At 37.9% G+C, this 15,097-nt stretch overlaps 1 protein-coding gene across 3 annotated transcripts in view; it reads right to left on the bottom strand.

The window, feature by feature from the left end:
• The window catches only part of LOC124605578 (WASH complex subunit 5), a 194,399-nt gene that overhangs the window by 143,980 nt on the left and 35,322 nt on the right, over positions 1-15,097 (bottom strand). For all 3 annotated transcript variants that reach the window (XM_047137357.1, XM_047137356.1, XM_047137355.1), the window contains 2 exons: positions 13,746-13,921; positions 11,191-11,293 (listed from right to left, as the gene is read on the bottom strand). In XM_047137357.1, coding sequence (XP_046993313.1) covers positions 11,191-11,293; positions 13,746-13,867 — 225 coding nt within the window. In that variant the 5' untranslated portion in view covers positions 13,868-13,921. The remainder of the gene's footprint in view (positions 1-11,190; positions 11,294-13,745; positions 13,922-15,097) is intronic.

Raw genomic sequence — 15,097 nt, 5'->3', positions numbered from 1 at the left:
AATCATAAAGCTGAAAAACGAAACTTAATTTAATCAGAAATTTGATCTGATCAGGCTTCCTGGTGTAGCTAAGTTCAAATACAGAACCTCACTAACATAGCAACATTATTGTACTCCTATCAGTTAATGGTGACAGAGACAAGGAAATTGCATATGGTAATACAGTCTCCATCTAGTTACAAAAGGTAAATTATGATTCCAACATCAATTTTCAAATGAGTGCCAGACCCCTCAAACTGCCAAAGCACCTAAATCACACCATCACATTTCACGTTTTCACAAACCATGGTATTAAGTAATGTGTGTGTGTTTACTACTTCCGAGTGATGTTACTAGATTGTTTTAGTGAAATGTAGAACATAAAGGAGTAAAATGTAGGACACACCATAAAACATCATGATACAGCAGAGGATCAGACACTGAAAGCTAAGATTTGACATTCCATTATTTTATTATTTTAAAACATAACTACTTTATACAAGGGTCAGTCAACAATTAAGTCACAAAACAGAACAGCAGCAATAATAATCAATGCAACTTCCTGATATTTACACATGTATACATTCAGACATACACAATCTCCTTAAAAGTCTTTGATATAAGGCAGCAAAGTATTTTAGTTGCTGCCACAGTGAATGTGCAACCTCTTTAGTTACATCATCACCATTTTCAAAACGTCAGCCACCCAAATGAGATTTTAGGTGCCTAAACAAATGAAACTCTCTTGGGGTTAAGTCTGGATCATAGGGCAGATGTTTCAAGCATTCTCAATTAAATGTGTGGGGGTAGGCATTGTCATCCAGAAGAATTGCTTTCTTTGTTAGGAGACCAGGTCATCTGCAGCGAGCACCCTGTTGGATTTCCTACGGAGTGGTGCAATGTGAGACTGGCATTTCATTAGTACGACCCTTTGCACATCCCAAAACACGGTGAGCATGAACTTGTGAGCTGATGGAACAGCCTAGAACTTTGTTGTTGTTTGGGAGCTGGAATGTTTTCACTCCACAGATGACTGATTGATTTACGGTTAAAACTGGTGAGCCCAAGGCTCATTCCTTGTAATAATTTATGTAATGGAGTTCTCTCCTTCCTCAGAGTACCAAACAAGTGCTTCAAAGACGCAGCCATTTTGTTCATTCTATGCTCCTCAGTCAACATGTGGGTCACCCACTGTTCACAAACTTTATGAAAATTCAACTGCTCATGCATGGCGTTGTACATAGTTCCATGTGAACAGCCTACAGCACGCACAATGTCACCAATCGTCACATGCTGGTCATTACGAATGATCTATTGTCACCGCTACAGGATGACCCGATGCTCTCAATCTTTGATGCTTTTCCCTCCTTTGTTATGCTCCTGGATCCAACTGAACACAGCTTCTTGTGATAAACTGTTGTCACCATACACAGGACACATTTTGCAATGCACTTCTTCTATGAACAGTCTTTTGGTCCACAAAGTGCATGATCGCATGCTGTCCTACCCCTGTACACTCATGTGGCACAATCACCATCTTGCACTGGCTGCTTTGCTATATCTAGCAGCCTGTAAGACAAGCATATGTTTGCTGCAACCTGCCACCAAAACATGTGCATGTAATTCAACCACTGTATAAGGTAAACTGACATTTCTGACTTATTTCCTGACTTACCCTGGTATACTGTACTCACAGATATCAACACTTTTCTTGAAGTTTTAACCATATTTCTCTGAACAACTACTGAGCAACTAATATCTTTGTTATAGTATTTCAGTAATATAACAGCCTTCTGAGGGTTAATACTGAATCTTTCTCTTTCATATTTCCACTGGGGAAAAACCGGTAAGAAACACATTCAGGATTTGCATTATGCACTGGAATAGTAGAAAAATACTCTATTACTTTCAGTAGCTCTCAGTGACAACTTTCATGCTTGCTGTCACTGAAATATTGCTGTCACTGAAAAATCTCACCGGTTTATCAATACAAATTTCATTTTTTTTTTTTTTCTAAAAATGTATTTAAGTCACATAATATGTCACAACACAAATTTATCACTCAAAACTTAAATACAGATTTGAATATCATTTACACACACTTTCATTTACACACACTTTTGAAGGTAAATTCATACATTCAAAACAATTAAGATACAAAAATGTTACACTCCAAGATGCTAAGTATGTGGGGCGGCGGGTGGATTAATTTGAATATTTAAATGTAGAATGTAATGTAGAAAAGATGCATTTCCCAGCCGATGCACCATATGTGGGGCGGCGGGTGGAATAATTGTTATTAAATGTTCCTATTATTTATTTAATGCTGTTGTTTGCCATTCTCAACACTGGGTCTCTAACTACAATATTGGCAACAAGAAAGTGATTAGCAAAACGTGAAGCCTGTAATTAGAATTCCTAGTGTCCACTTCATCTGAGAAATACATTTATAGCTACAGCTTATAGCTCTGAGGAATTAGGAGATTGTCTGGGATTCATAATCAAAAACGATTCTCTCTAAAATGTTCACTATATTCTGAAAGTCACAGACCAAAAAGAATCCACACAATCCAACTGACAGAGCAGTTCAGAGTCTAATGCGCTGATGCAACTATAATTGTTCAAATTAAATGTTTAAGTGAATGCTTGCCATAATTTGATGATAATGTTCATCAAACGCCACGCTAAATAATGGTAGAATGTCTGTCCCGCGGCGGCACGTGAAAATACAACATACGCAAACTGAAGATAGATCATTAAAGTCATCCCAGAATTAACACTTCACTCAAAAACGATTTCATGGTTGCGCGTATCCCTAGTAAATTATTATGGTATCTGAGGCTGTTTATAGCAATGATACCGACGCGACGTGACTCCCGGCACAGGTGGCGCACTAATCAGCGTCTGGAGAGAACTGGGGCCTTCTTCTCTCGCGCAGCGTTCTTATATATAAAGCCGCGGTGTGGACGGCTAAGGGAACGCCTGATCAAATCCACTCTCCCGACTAGCCGTTGGGCTAGTAATGCACCACTTTAAGTTATCGAATAAATCATTGCTTCCTTTGCTGATGGCCGATGAAGCTCTCAATTTAAATGTGCAATCAGCACACAGGTAAGTAATGATGATAAAAGTCTGACGTGGCTAAGTCAAATATTTTGGGCACGAGAATTAATTTAATTACACTACACGCAGTAGACGAGCTCTGAACTTGCCCTTTGGAGATACGCTATCGCTATAGTTTTATAGTTATTCAGTTGAAACTTCTCACATCTTTATGATTATAGCGGATCTCTCTTCTACTTAAATTTAAACATCCAAGCTTTATTTATTCGCCTACTTAATCTACCTTGCTTCCTTAATTTCTAAGGCAAAAACCAGAAAATCATGAATTTCAATTAAAATTTTAATTTGTGAGATCCAGAATACTGCTTATACTAAATTATTATGAAAAAGGAATCTAAATATAAATTTTTAAGTTTCTAGCTCTTTTCTGTTGTGCCAATGATTTTCACAGAAAAACGTCCAAATTTCGAAAATGGTTAAAGTTATTGAACTGATATTCAACACATATTGATTTAGTATTACTGACATTGATTTAGTATTACTGACATGCTAGAAACGTTTCAGGTTATTTACTTGATTTTTAAAGTATTGCGCAACATTTATGACGTCAGAGCTAGTTACAGCAGACTAGGCTGGCACACAATGGAAAGACTGATGTAAATTTTATACGCCGTGAGTAGGCTGCTTCCCTACAAGTAGTCCATACATTTATCAAACTTTAAGACAGTGGTCCTTCCTAATCTCAGTACCACAACAGTCATGCAAGAACAACATGCAAACAACTATGACCATAAACATCAATGGGAGCATCATAAGGTACTCCCGAGTGGCAAGATAAGTAGGGATCCACAACAGTCGAATGACTGAGCACATTATTCACACTCACCCGGCACTGGATTTGCTGTTATTGTTATGGTCATCAGTCATGCAAGCCTCTTCATCTCTGCAAAAGTAGCGTATCCTACATCCATTTCAACCCGCTTGCCGTATTCAAGCCAAGTTCTGCCTCTAAAATTTTTAACCTCCACACTTTCCTCCATTGCCATCTCAAAGATTCCTGGGTGCCTCAGAATGTGCCCTATCAATCAATCCCTCCTTTTGGTCAGGTTGAACCATAAGCTTCTTTCCTTCCCAATTCGATTCAGTATTCCCTCATTAGTTATGTGATCTACCTGTCTGATCTTCAGTATTCTTCTAGGACACAATATTTTAAAATCTTCTACTCTCTACTTGTCTGAACTGTTTATTGTCCATGTTTCACTTCCATACAAGGCTACACTCCAGACAAATACCTTCGGAAATGACCTCTTAACACTTAAACTGATAACAGATGTTAACAAACTCCTCTTGTTCTTCAAAATTGCTTTTCTTGCTACTCTCAGTCTGAATTTTATATCCCCTTTATGCCAGTCTGTATTTTAAATCTTCTCTACAAGTTATTTTGCTGCCCAAATGGCAAAACTCATCTACTACTTTCAGTGCCTCAATCTTTAATTTAAAGAACTCAGCATTGCCCGATTTCATTTGACCACATTCCATTATCTTTGTGTTACGCTGGTTGATTTTCATCCTATAACCTCTTTCCAAAACAGTTTCCATTCCCTTCAACTGTGCTACACCATCTCTGACAGAATTACAATGCCATTGGCAAACCACAAGGTTTTTATTTTTTCCCCCTGCACTCCCTTTTCCAAATTTACCCTTAAGTTAGTTTAAGTAGTGTGTAAGCTTAGGGGACCCATGACCTCAGGCCTAGAAGAGTAATCTGCTGGTAACTAGTGTTAAATAGATAGAAAGAAATCAACATTGTCGAATACATATTGACAGCATGTTATCCTTGGTACAGACTCTTCATTTTGGAAGACAGTTGACAGCTCCAGCTGATGATCTTTTTTTACAACAACTCACTTAACAACTTCAAATAAGTACTTACATTTAATAAACTGAGAATAACTCCAACATATAAACAGGAGCTTAGTGAACTTACTTTGTCTACTCACATAAAAGAACTGGACAGGAAATGCTGCGAAGCTATACTCTGTCTGCAAAATGAAAAGCGAGTAGCACTCATGGTGGAGTAAGCTGCCTTTCTGAACGAATGCTACAGCTGCAGTACAGGGTGAGTAATAACCAATTTACGTAAATTCTGAATGTATGAGGTCTTGCATTACTATTATTCATAACTCTTATCTGTATTCCATGAAGCGTCAACACACTTTGTGGAAAATAAACAGCTGCCCCCCTTCCCATTCCATGCACATTTGCACACTGCATCACCAGTGACTCATAAGATGTACTGTAGAAGGTCAGTATAATTTTGTATTTGTTTCTTGTGATGTAGCGATGTAGTGGGGTAAACAGAGTGGAGAAAACCCTGCTCGCTCTTCAGTTTTCAGATCTATAAAGGAGGGAAGCACATGACTTCAATCTGACACCTACCTTCCCTCACACTTCTATCCTCCAGCCCTGCCCCTCCAGACCGAAATACAGTCCTCGAACACAAGTTATCTCTTAAAAATAGTACACTCACTTAATATTTGTTCTTAACCCACTTCACTTAACAGAAAACATTAATTTTATACCACTGAAATACTATTTTTAACAATCTATAATTTTTACATCCCTTGCAATGGGGAAGCTGTAAGCCCTTTAGAAAAAAATGAATAGGGCCTTTTTGCAGGAAATTGAAAGTAGTTTAATTTTGTACTGGGAAACATTTGTGCTACAAGACATGGTTTTCAAGTTGTTACAGAAAAACATAGAAAAGTTACCTTTAAATGCCATCACCCCACCCCACCGATGGACATTTTTCATGTTATTCATGACACACTCCCTACCGCCATACAAAAATTGGTGATTCAGTGATTTTCTTCCCTATTACTTCTTTTTGGGTTTCCATTGACTCGGCTAATAATGGTTGTGCAAGAAATGATTTTGAAATTTGTAAAACTTTATCCCTTTAGAAAGGCCAATGAAAACATCATGGTCAGGATATTGCAAGGAATTTTTTTCTGAAAACATAATCAAGGCATAGTGCATCTTAAGTGACAAAGGATATCAATTTAAGTCAGAAATTTGGAACCAATTTCTTGAATCAAATGAAGGCAAATCTGGATTTCTCACCACCATCGACAATCAAACCCAGTGGTGTGCACTGATTAGGAATTAGGGGCATCTTTTTAGTACATACTGCGGAAATAAACATAAAACATGTCATGAACAGTTTAAAGCATGAGAATATTAGTTTGCCACTATGCCAAGTTCTTTACAGCAAGGACCCATAGAGTACTTTTCGACAATACCTGCAGTTCCCCCGAGAAGGAAAAGTCTGCCAGTAGTCAGCTGCAGTGAGAGTACTAGTGCTTATTTAGTAGACACTGCATTTTCATGGGTTAGTTATGTTTTTAGTAGTGTACATGAAAGACGGTGCCATGAGACACTGTATATGTATGAAGATATAGTTATTTCACAGACTAGAACATTTTTTTTAATATTCCTATGACCATGGGCACAGTGGCTAGCTACAACAACTGTTCTGACATGTGCACATGGGTCGACTTGTCCAAACTATGTCACAGTGCGGAGCTGTTACCAGCTAGGGTGGTGCCTACACATTCCTCAAGGTCAAGACCACTGCAGTGCCTGGCCTGGAAAGGAACAATGCTTTCGTGAGCGAAGTCATGTCCCCCAAAGCTTCACATCAAGGTCAGCTGAACCCTACCATTTTTTAATTTGACGTTCCAAAAGCCCCATCAGCACCCCTGGCATAAAAAAATTTGTATGTGGAGTGTTAGTGCACAGTTAACTAGAATAAAAATCAGAGGAAAGATTTTCCCTTTTTTTTTTTTTCAAGTGAAGTGCATCAGTGGTAAGGACATCAGAGCTTTAGCAATAATAATGACACCATCACGCACGCATGCGCGCGCGCGCGCGCGCGCGCACACACACACACACACACACACACACACACACACACACACGGATATAAGACATAAGAGTGTCATTAAAAATGCTGTAATCAGTTGCTTGTCTCAATCAGAAGCCAAATGATTGAGACAGTTACTCCACACAGAAGAGTTAGGTGATCACACACCTTCACAACTACTGCATCACATACAGGCTCTATCTACCAATGCTGTTAATGAAGAAGTTCTCCGATTAATCTATGTAATACATAGGTCACAACAGACTGCCAGTACTCAGCTGCAGTGAGATTATAAGTGCTTATTTTGCAGACTGCATCATTTATGACCTGACACACGGAAGTTACTCACTGTATGTGACTGCAATCTTGACACCCTAGCACAAATGAAAGATTGTATTACTGAGATTTATCCATCCACATGTACTGCAACCTTATTTCCACAATCAGGCATTTCCTTGGCACCATTATAAGCACCCATCACAAGTCGCTATTCTCCAAACGCAATATTCTAGTCACCCATCACAGAGCCAATGTGCTGTGGAAACATCACTGACTGCCTTCAGCTGAAAAGGTATACTGATACAATAGACGATTTAGCTCAGAAGCTTAAAAATGTTTCTTGTGTGAGATGGGAAATGTGCCCAGAAGTCAGTAATGCTTCCTAGATGGCAACCATCGCCTGTCAACAAAAATTGTATAACACTGCAGCTTCTAGTAGACATAGGTGCTGATATATCGATATACCTTTCTTCTCGGCTATCTCGCAGCAGCAGTGATGGCCATAGCCCCTTTGTTCCCAATTGTTCCACAATCAGGACATACATTCATGCAACATTCTCACTTAACTCCAGCTTCATTGTGAGTGTACGTGGCAAATCATAGCGACAGACATGATCCACACCATCCTTGGAGCCTATTTTATGATTTTGTGGCCTGCAACCAGACCATCGACACCACCATCTTCTTGACACAACATCTAACTTAGCTAGCCGCGGGTGTTAACACCATGTAGACAACACTGTTGTATGCATGATCACTTGTAATATCCTATATCTAGAACTCCTTAAGAAATTTCCCGACATTACTCAGCAGCCACCCATTCTAGAGCCCATACAGCATACAACAACGTACTATGTTCTAACAATGCCAGGACTGCTTATTCATGCTCAACCCTGTCAATTACCACCTGAGAATTTGAAGATAGTGAAGCAGGAATTTTGTTTTATGTTCACCCAAGGGATCGGTCATCTGTCAAACAGCAGCTGGGCCTCGCCTCTCCACAAAGTTCTAAAGAAGAGCAATAGATGGCATCCACTTGGCGATTAAAGGCAACTTAACACTACAACTATTTCTGACAGGTGTCCTGTCCTGTATGTTGAACATTTCTCATTCAATATCCATGGAAAACACATCTTCTAAACAACACACCTGCACGGGCTTTCTATGAAATGCACAGTGCTCTGGACGACATATCTAAGATCACCGTTTGCATTACATTCAGCCTATTCGAATTTACTAGGATTCTTTTAGGATTATGCAACACTGCACAAACCTTCCAGCACTTTATGGACAAATTCACACACAATTTCAAATTCTTTTATGTCTTTACTGATTATGATTTTTTTGGTGATTTCCAGCTCCGAAAAAGAACATCTGTACCATTTACAGCAAATCTTCGCTTATCTCCACTCACATGGTTTATTCCTCAATCCATCAAAGTGCATATGTGGAGCATCAGTTCATTTCCTGGGTCATGCCATAAACAGCCAAGAATTTGGTTGATGTAAGAGTGGGTGAAAACTATAAACAACTTCCCACAGCCTGTGGCAGTCCACAGTCCACATGCTGCAAATGATGATTTTTTTTTATATATTAAAGGGTGTACATGGGGATAAAAACAAATCCCAGATTTCCCAGTTAAAAATTCACTTTTTGCTGGGTGAAAATACACCTTCTCCCCCAGAACTGTAAAACTTCAATCCTCTGAATGGTGAAGGTTTTATACACCGATGTACAACTTCTTGGCACTTTAAGACATCGACCTCATGTAAACTGCATATTTTTCTGTTACGAAATACAGTACAGTAGCTTCCTAAGCACTGAAATCAAGATTGTCAGCTAATCATATTCCATGTCAAGTGACCTCACCAGATAATGACAGCAGATATTAGAGCACAGGACATGTAATGTAGTAAGCCAAACAAAATACATAGGGTATAGTTACAAGAAAAACTAATCTTTCACCGATAATACTGGTCATCATTCCCCCTCCCCAGAGGCTGTTGTTACGCAGGATCCTAAGAGCACAGCTTAAATCGCAGCAGCTGAAAATTACTGATGAGCATGATCACAAATTTCACTGCTGTGCACTGAACATTTCATGGGTTACCTGATTATGTGTCCTGCCAAGCACTTCAATTTTTCTTCCATGGAAAAGCCAACTACGTCTGATATTGCTCAAGAACTCACTTTGCCCCCCCCCCCCCCCCCCCCAACCTTTTCCTGGATAACTATACTTTTTTCTATCACTATTACATAATTTGTAATTTATGAAAGAACTAAAATAAGTACGAAAAACTAACCTGGAAGGTTGGTCTTTTTTGTGTGTGTGTTACCCTTTAAAGCCTATCAAACACAAACATGCCAGTAAAATTTTACATAATGGCTTGAATAGCTGGTCTTCTGGGCCTGAAACTTCTCTAAGTAGCTGGTCCTCAAAGCATAAAGTTCTGAACGAGAGTCAAATGCTCCATGATTTACAAAATTTATTGCACATTCTCTCAAGCAACATAATTCATCTTGCATAAAACAAAATTTAGTTTGAAAGTAACGCTTCTCAAACTACCATTCACAATACTTTACAGCGGCCAGTTAGAAATGTAAACAGTTGTGACATCACACACATACGAAGCTGTTGATACAAAGTAGTGCAGAGTTTTCGTCCTAAAGCCTTTGATACATTTAGCTGTCTGTAGACATTTGTGTCTGCACTATGTTTTATTGTTGTATATGATGCATTTTCTTTGCAATTAAAGTTTTATTTCGGTGTTATTCTCTCATTTATATTTTATAGCTGCATTATTATTCTGCACTAGCGGGCTAAGGTAAAATTCTTCATTAGAGTATCGGCTCATACCAGTCAAAATAACTAAAATTTAACTGAAAACTAAAAAAAATAAAAAATTTCCAAAATTCCAAAAATCCCTGGGTTTATTCCGGACTTTTCCCAGATGAAAAAATTCCCATGTTTTTCCTGTATTTCCCGTTGTCCCAGGGCATATACTCTCTGTAACTATTGTCATTGCTTTGTGCATAACAACGTGCTGCTGACCACTCTGTTTAATGATTTCTTGCAAGGTTCACTGAAACCACATGATAAATTACAGTGGATTAGGAAAGCAGAAACTGCTTTTAACAACGTGAATGCTGCTATAGCTGAGGCCACACTCTTTTCCACAAGAATCTTTTGCTTTGATGGTTAATGCATCTAATACTGGAATAGGTTCTGAACTTCAACAGCAAATAGACCAACACTGGGAGATGTTGGCATTCTTCATTCCGAAACTATCTATGTCGCAGAATGGATTGTCATCATATGACCACGAGTTGAATGCTTCCATAAAGAAATTCTGCCACGGCTTAGAGACCGGTAGTTTATGTTGGTCACTGATCATATGCCAATATCTACACTTTTTATCAGAGAGAAAATAAAGCACTGCCACATCAACTGCAACACTGACTACATAGCACCACTCAAGACACACATAGTCCAATGTTAATTAGGAACTAAATACACCAGCAGATGCCCTTTCCCTTGCACATGAAATTGCACAAGAAAAAGAAGTTCCACTTAAGATTGCCGATGCTTGTATAGCTGAATTTCCTTCAAGATATTTCTTAAATGCTTCCAGAACACTGAACACTGAAATGTAGGGCACACCTGAGTTATTCTGGGCATTTAGTGACACTACTTCTGACCACCTTGCCATAACTTCTCATCTTACTTACTCTCTGCTACTTTCATTTCTTATACTTCCATTTCTTGTCTGTGTTTTTCTCCTTCTCAAGGAACTCCTTTTGTATTATTTGAAGACAGAATTTGATTTTTTGTATCTTCGTCCCGTATCTACTGTTTGAATGTCGGCCAATGTTGCTTTAATTGTTGTGTTTCTATGAGCATACAAAAATTATTGATCCGTCAAAGACTATAAACTACAACTTACCTCATTATTATCTATTTTGGAATCAAATTCATCAGACTTTTTAAAATAACTGAAGTCTGAAATAATTTCCCCATATTTCTGTTGCTCTTGTTTCGTTTCCAGCCTGTAACAAAATTCCATAATAAGCTAAGAGGCTGATGTAACTATGTTTCATATAATTAAGAATTTTTTTCCATACATTACTCATAAGGGCACAAAATTACTGAAATATGTAACAATAAATGCACACAAAAACTATTTTTAAATGATATCATCTTCCAGGCATTCTTTGCAAAATTGATGGTTTACAAATTTTTGGGTTTGCAACAAATTTGCAGGAAAACAAAAAGTGTGAAAATCACACTTTTAAATTTGCAAATCAATATTACAAGAAAAAAAGCAGTAGAGATATTTTACGTTTTGGATTTTGTATCCAACAAACAGTACATCCAACACAGCACAGTGAGCGTTACACACCACAAAATGCAAGTGTAATGTGAGAGGCTTTTAATTTAACTGAGTATACAATTTATCAGCAAAATAAATAATACAGAACAATGGAATGCACATTGTGTTGTTCCATTTGGATATGAAAGAATACAATCTCACCTAGATTTATTACATAGCCTGCTTGAAGTCAAAAGTCTGAATGAAGCCTTACTATGTCATGCAGTTTTCACAAAAAGTATACTTCCTGTAAATAGTTAACACCTCCTAGGTGGCAGTATGAGGCTTCAGTATAAAATTAAAAAAAGCTGAATACGTATGTGTCCAAAGCGAAACTAGCGATATAACAATATACAACCATTACACATCTGCAGAGATCTACTTACAATTTTCTTAGTTGAGTCATCTTGTACAAAAAATGCTAACAAAGTTGCAAATCTCAGCTTTCCATCTGCCTCAAATATTTTCCTTGTTGATACATGGTACTGGGATCCACAAAGCTGTCAATACAGTCCAAACCTGGATTCTAAGGCACCAGTCTTAAATTTTCTGGGTAGCATATACAGTATGACATTTCAAGTTCTGACTGGCAATAATTTCTCAGTTCTAATAACAGATATGTTCTATGATTATTTGCAGTGTATTTCTTTGCTGAGCTGGCCAACTGACAAATCCATGTGGTTCATGGTCCTTGTGGCTTGTTATAGGCTTTTGCATTTCCTCCGTATGTCTAAGGCCTTTCAAAGAAGACTTCGCCGGCCGGTGTGGCTGAGCGGTTCTAGGCGCTTCAGTCTGGAACTGCACGACAGCTATGGTCGCAGGTTCGAATCCTGCCTCGGGCATGGATGTGTGTGATGTCCTTAGGTTAGTTAGGGTTAAGTAGGTCTAAGTTCTAGGGGACTGATGACCTCAGATGTTAAGTCCCATAGGGCTCAGAGCCATTTGAACCATTTTTTGAAAGAAGACTTCAGATCCAAAATTTTCTGCCACTTGCTTATTATTTTAATAAATTCAGCAGTTCCTTCATAATTTTCCATGTCATTTTTAGGTTTGAATACCACACTACACCTGTTGTTGTCACTGAAAATTTGACAAACAAGCTTTACATTTTATCTTCTAACAAAGAAGGCCACGGTGCTTTCATACATAAACCATTCCCAAATTTTAATAATTTGTTGCTTTCAATATCAAATATAGAGCTAACTGCAGAAAATGAAGCTTGCATTCTTATACACGGGGAAGTAAAATGTCAGACATTCATCTTTCAAATTCAACCAATTATTTCTGATGCACTTCAAAATATGGAAAGAGTGTATAACATAATGCAAGGGTCTGGAATGATCTAAAGGGTGGTAAGCAATACGAAGCTGCAGTGGATTTGCAAAATTATAAACATCTTTTCTATTAATTGAATTATCGTCAGAAGAAAAGTAAGTATAAGTATGAGTGTGTGTGTGTGTGTGTGTGTGTGTGTGTGTGTGTGTGTGTGTGTGTGTGTGTGTGTAAAATGGATGTGCTCTGAAAGCTAGCAAGTTTTTTGTCCTTTTCTGTGTGCCTGTCAACAATTCAATGCTTCTGCCTTTTAATGAGTTGTCTCCTTTACTCCCAAAGTATTTACATTTCTCAGTTTTTTCTTTATCCCTGAAACTACTCTTTATTTGTTGGTATTTGCAGAAGAAGATGTGTGAAAATACTGTCAAAGAAATGGAGAACTTGCACTATGAAATGAATAGCAGCCACTGATGAATTCTCATACATGCTGCAATTCTAAAAGTTTTGCCTAAGCTTCTATAGCTATTAAGCATAATTAGACAAGAAGCAGCTTTTTGGTTTGTGTACTAGCTTTCTTTCTTTCTTTCTTAAGCACAAACAGAGTACATCAGGCTACCTTCAAGAATAGTTAATATAGCATGAACAAGTAATTTCTGACAGCTACTTTTATCTTAACTCATACACTGATTAATGTTACACAACAGAACAGTCCATCATTGTGTGTTTTGCAGGACATGATGTGTGTATGAATGAGGCAAACAGTGATTCAAAACAACACTGCTATTCTATTATGACACAAAACACACAACATTTCCCATTAAGAGTAGAATTAATAAATAAGACTATAATGCTCTTACCTGAAAACTGGTGGAACATAATCTTTCAGCCGTAATAATTCTGCTATAATAGCATTTCCTCTGGATACAAGACGTAAGATTGTTTGACCACATGGGTTATTGTCAGCCAAAAATTCGGTCATGTTGGGAATATATTATTCTATCCAGTCAAGTGGGAGATAATGGAATGAGTCAGTCTAAAACAAACAGTTCAATAAGGTTAAGTGCTCAATATATTTGTTTGAAATCAACTACAAAATATAAATTTGAAACATAGTACTTATACAAAAGGTATTAATGTTCGTAAGATTTCATAACTAAAACAATAACAATGGAAAATCTGGTGTCTGTTGCCCAAGACCACCTCTACTGTTGTTAATGGGAAGCTTCACTCCTTTTTGTCTTTCTTTTTTTTTTTTAAATAAATTCTCACTAAAATTTCTTTACATGATAAGGGTCACTGTGTTGAGTTGCACTGAATATTTATATTACTGAGTTTCATAAATAAAGACAGATTATGAAGATACAAAAACAAATAAGGTTACAAATGTGGAACAATGTAGAAGTTCAAACTGGTAGAGAGGAAGCATGTTGAAAACAGATAAGCGGATAAAATTTTGCTCCAATGTAAACTAGTGAAAAACTTTTGCAGGAGCCTCATGACCTGCACAGTTGGTATTAAAAAGAATAATAATAACTGGGATAATTGTCCTCAGTACTTTTCAGACCATAGAAAATCTCTGCACAAAGCCATCTCCGTAATGGAGGTAAAAGTAAACCTGCATTCTCGGTACAGTTCAGTAGTGCGGGCCGCATCTCCAACCATGAGCAGGACAATGTGGCTTCTGTACACTGTTCACATGCTTTGAAAGGTCACTTCAACATTAGACAGTGTGCACACTGTTGCTTTAAGATGTGACGGATTGATAGCACAGAAAGTAGCCCACATAAATGGTGCACACGGCAATGAGATCATTCAATTAACTGCTATCATGAGACAAAAAAAATCTGGAGGTCACCCACAGTAACAACAACAGTGATAGTCAGCTGGTTTGCTGACCACTATTTACATATTATGGCTCCTAGGTACACAACACGTTTCAAAGGTTTAAACCTCCATCATCAGGTGGATTTACATTTCTTAGTATGAAATTTGTGTGTGTGTTGTGCTACGATTTTTTGGAGGAACCTGTGGCACTGGCTAGTGGAGAAACAAAACACTATTTCAGAACATGGTTCTGGGTTTCTTTTGACAAAAAATTAAATGTGTATCTAACGGTAAACACAGCAGCAACAGCAGCATCTTTCCTGAAGATGCTGGACAGAAGGATTGCCACAATATTGAGTCTTGTTGATTTTGGAATCCAGCAGCG

This window comes from Schistocerca americana, chromosome 3 (assembly GCF_021461395.2).
Source record: "Schistocerca americana isolate TAMUIC-IGC-003095 chromosome 3, iqSchAmer2.1, whole genome shotgun sequence".
In the NCBI taxonomy this organism is placed as follows: Eukaryota; Metazoa; Arthropoda; class Insecta; order Orthoptera; family Acrididae; genus Schistocerca; species Schistocerca americana.
This window is presented reverse-complemented; position numbering and strand designations above follow the sequence as displayed.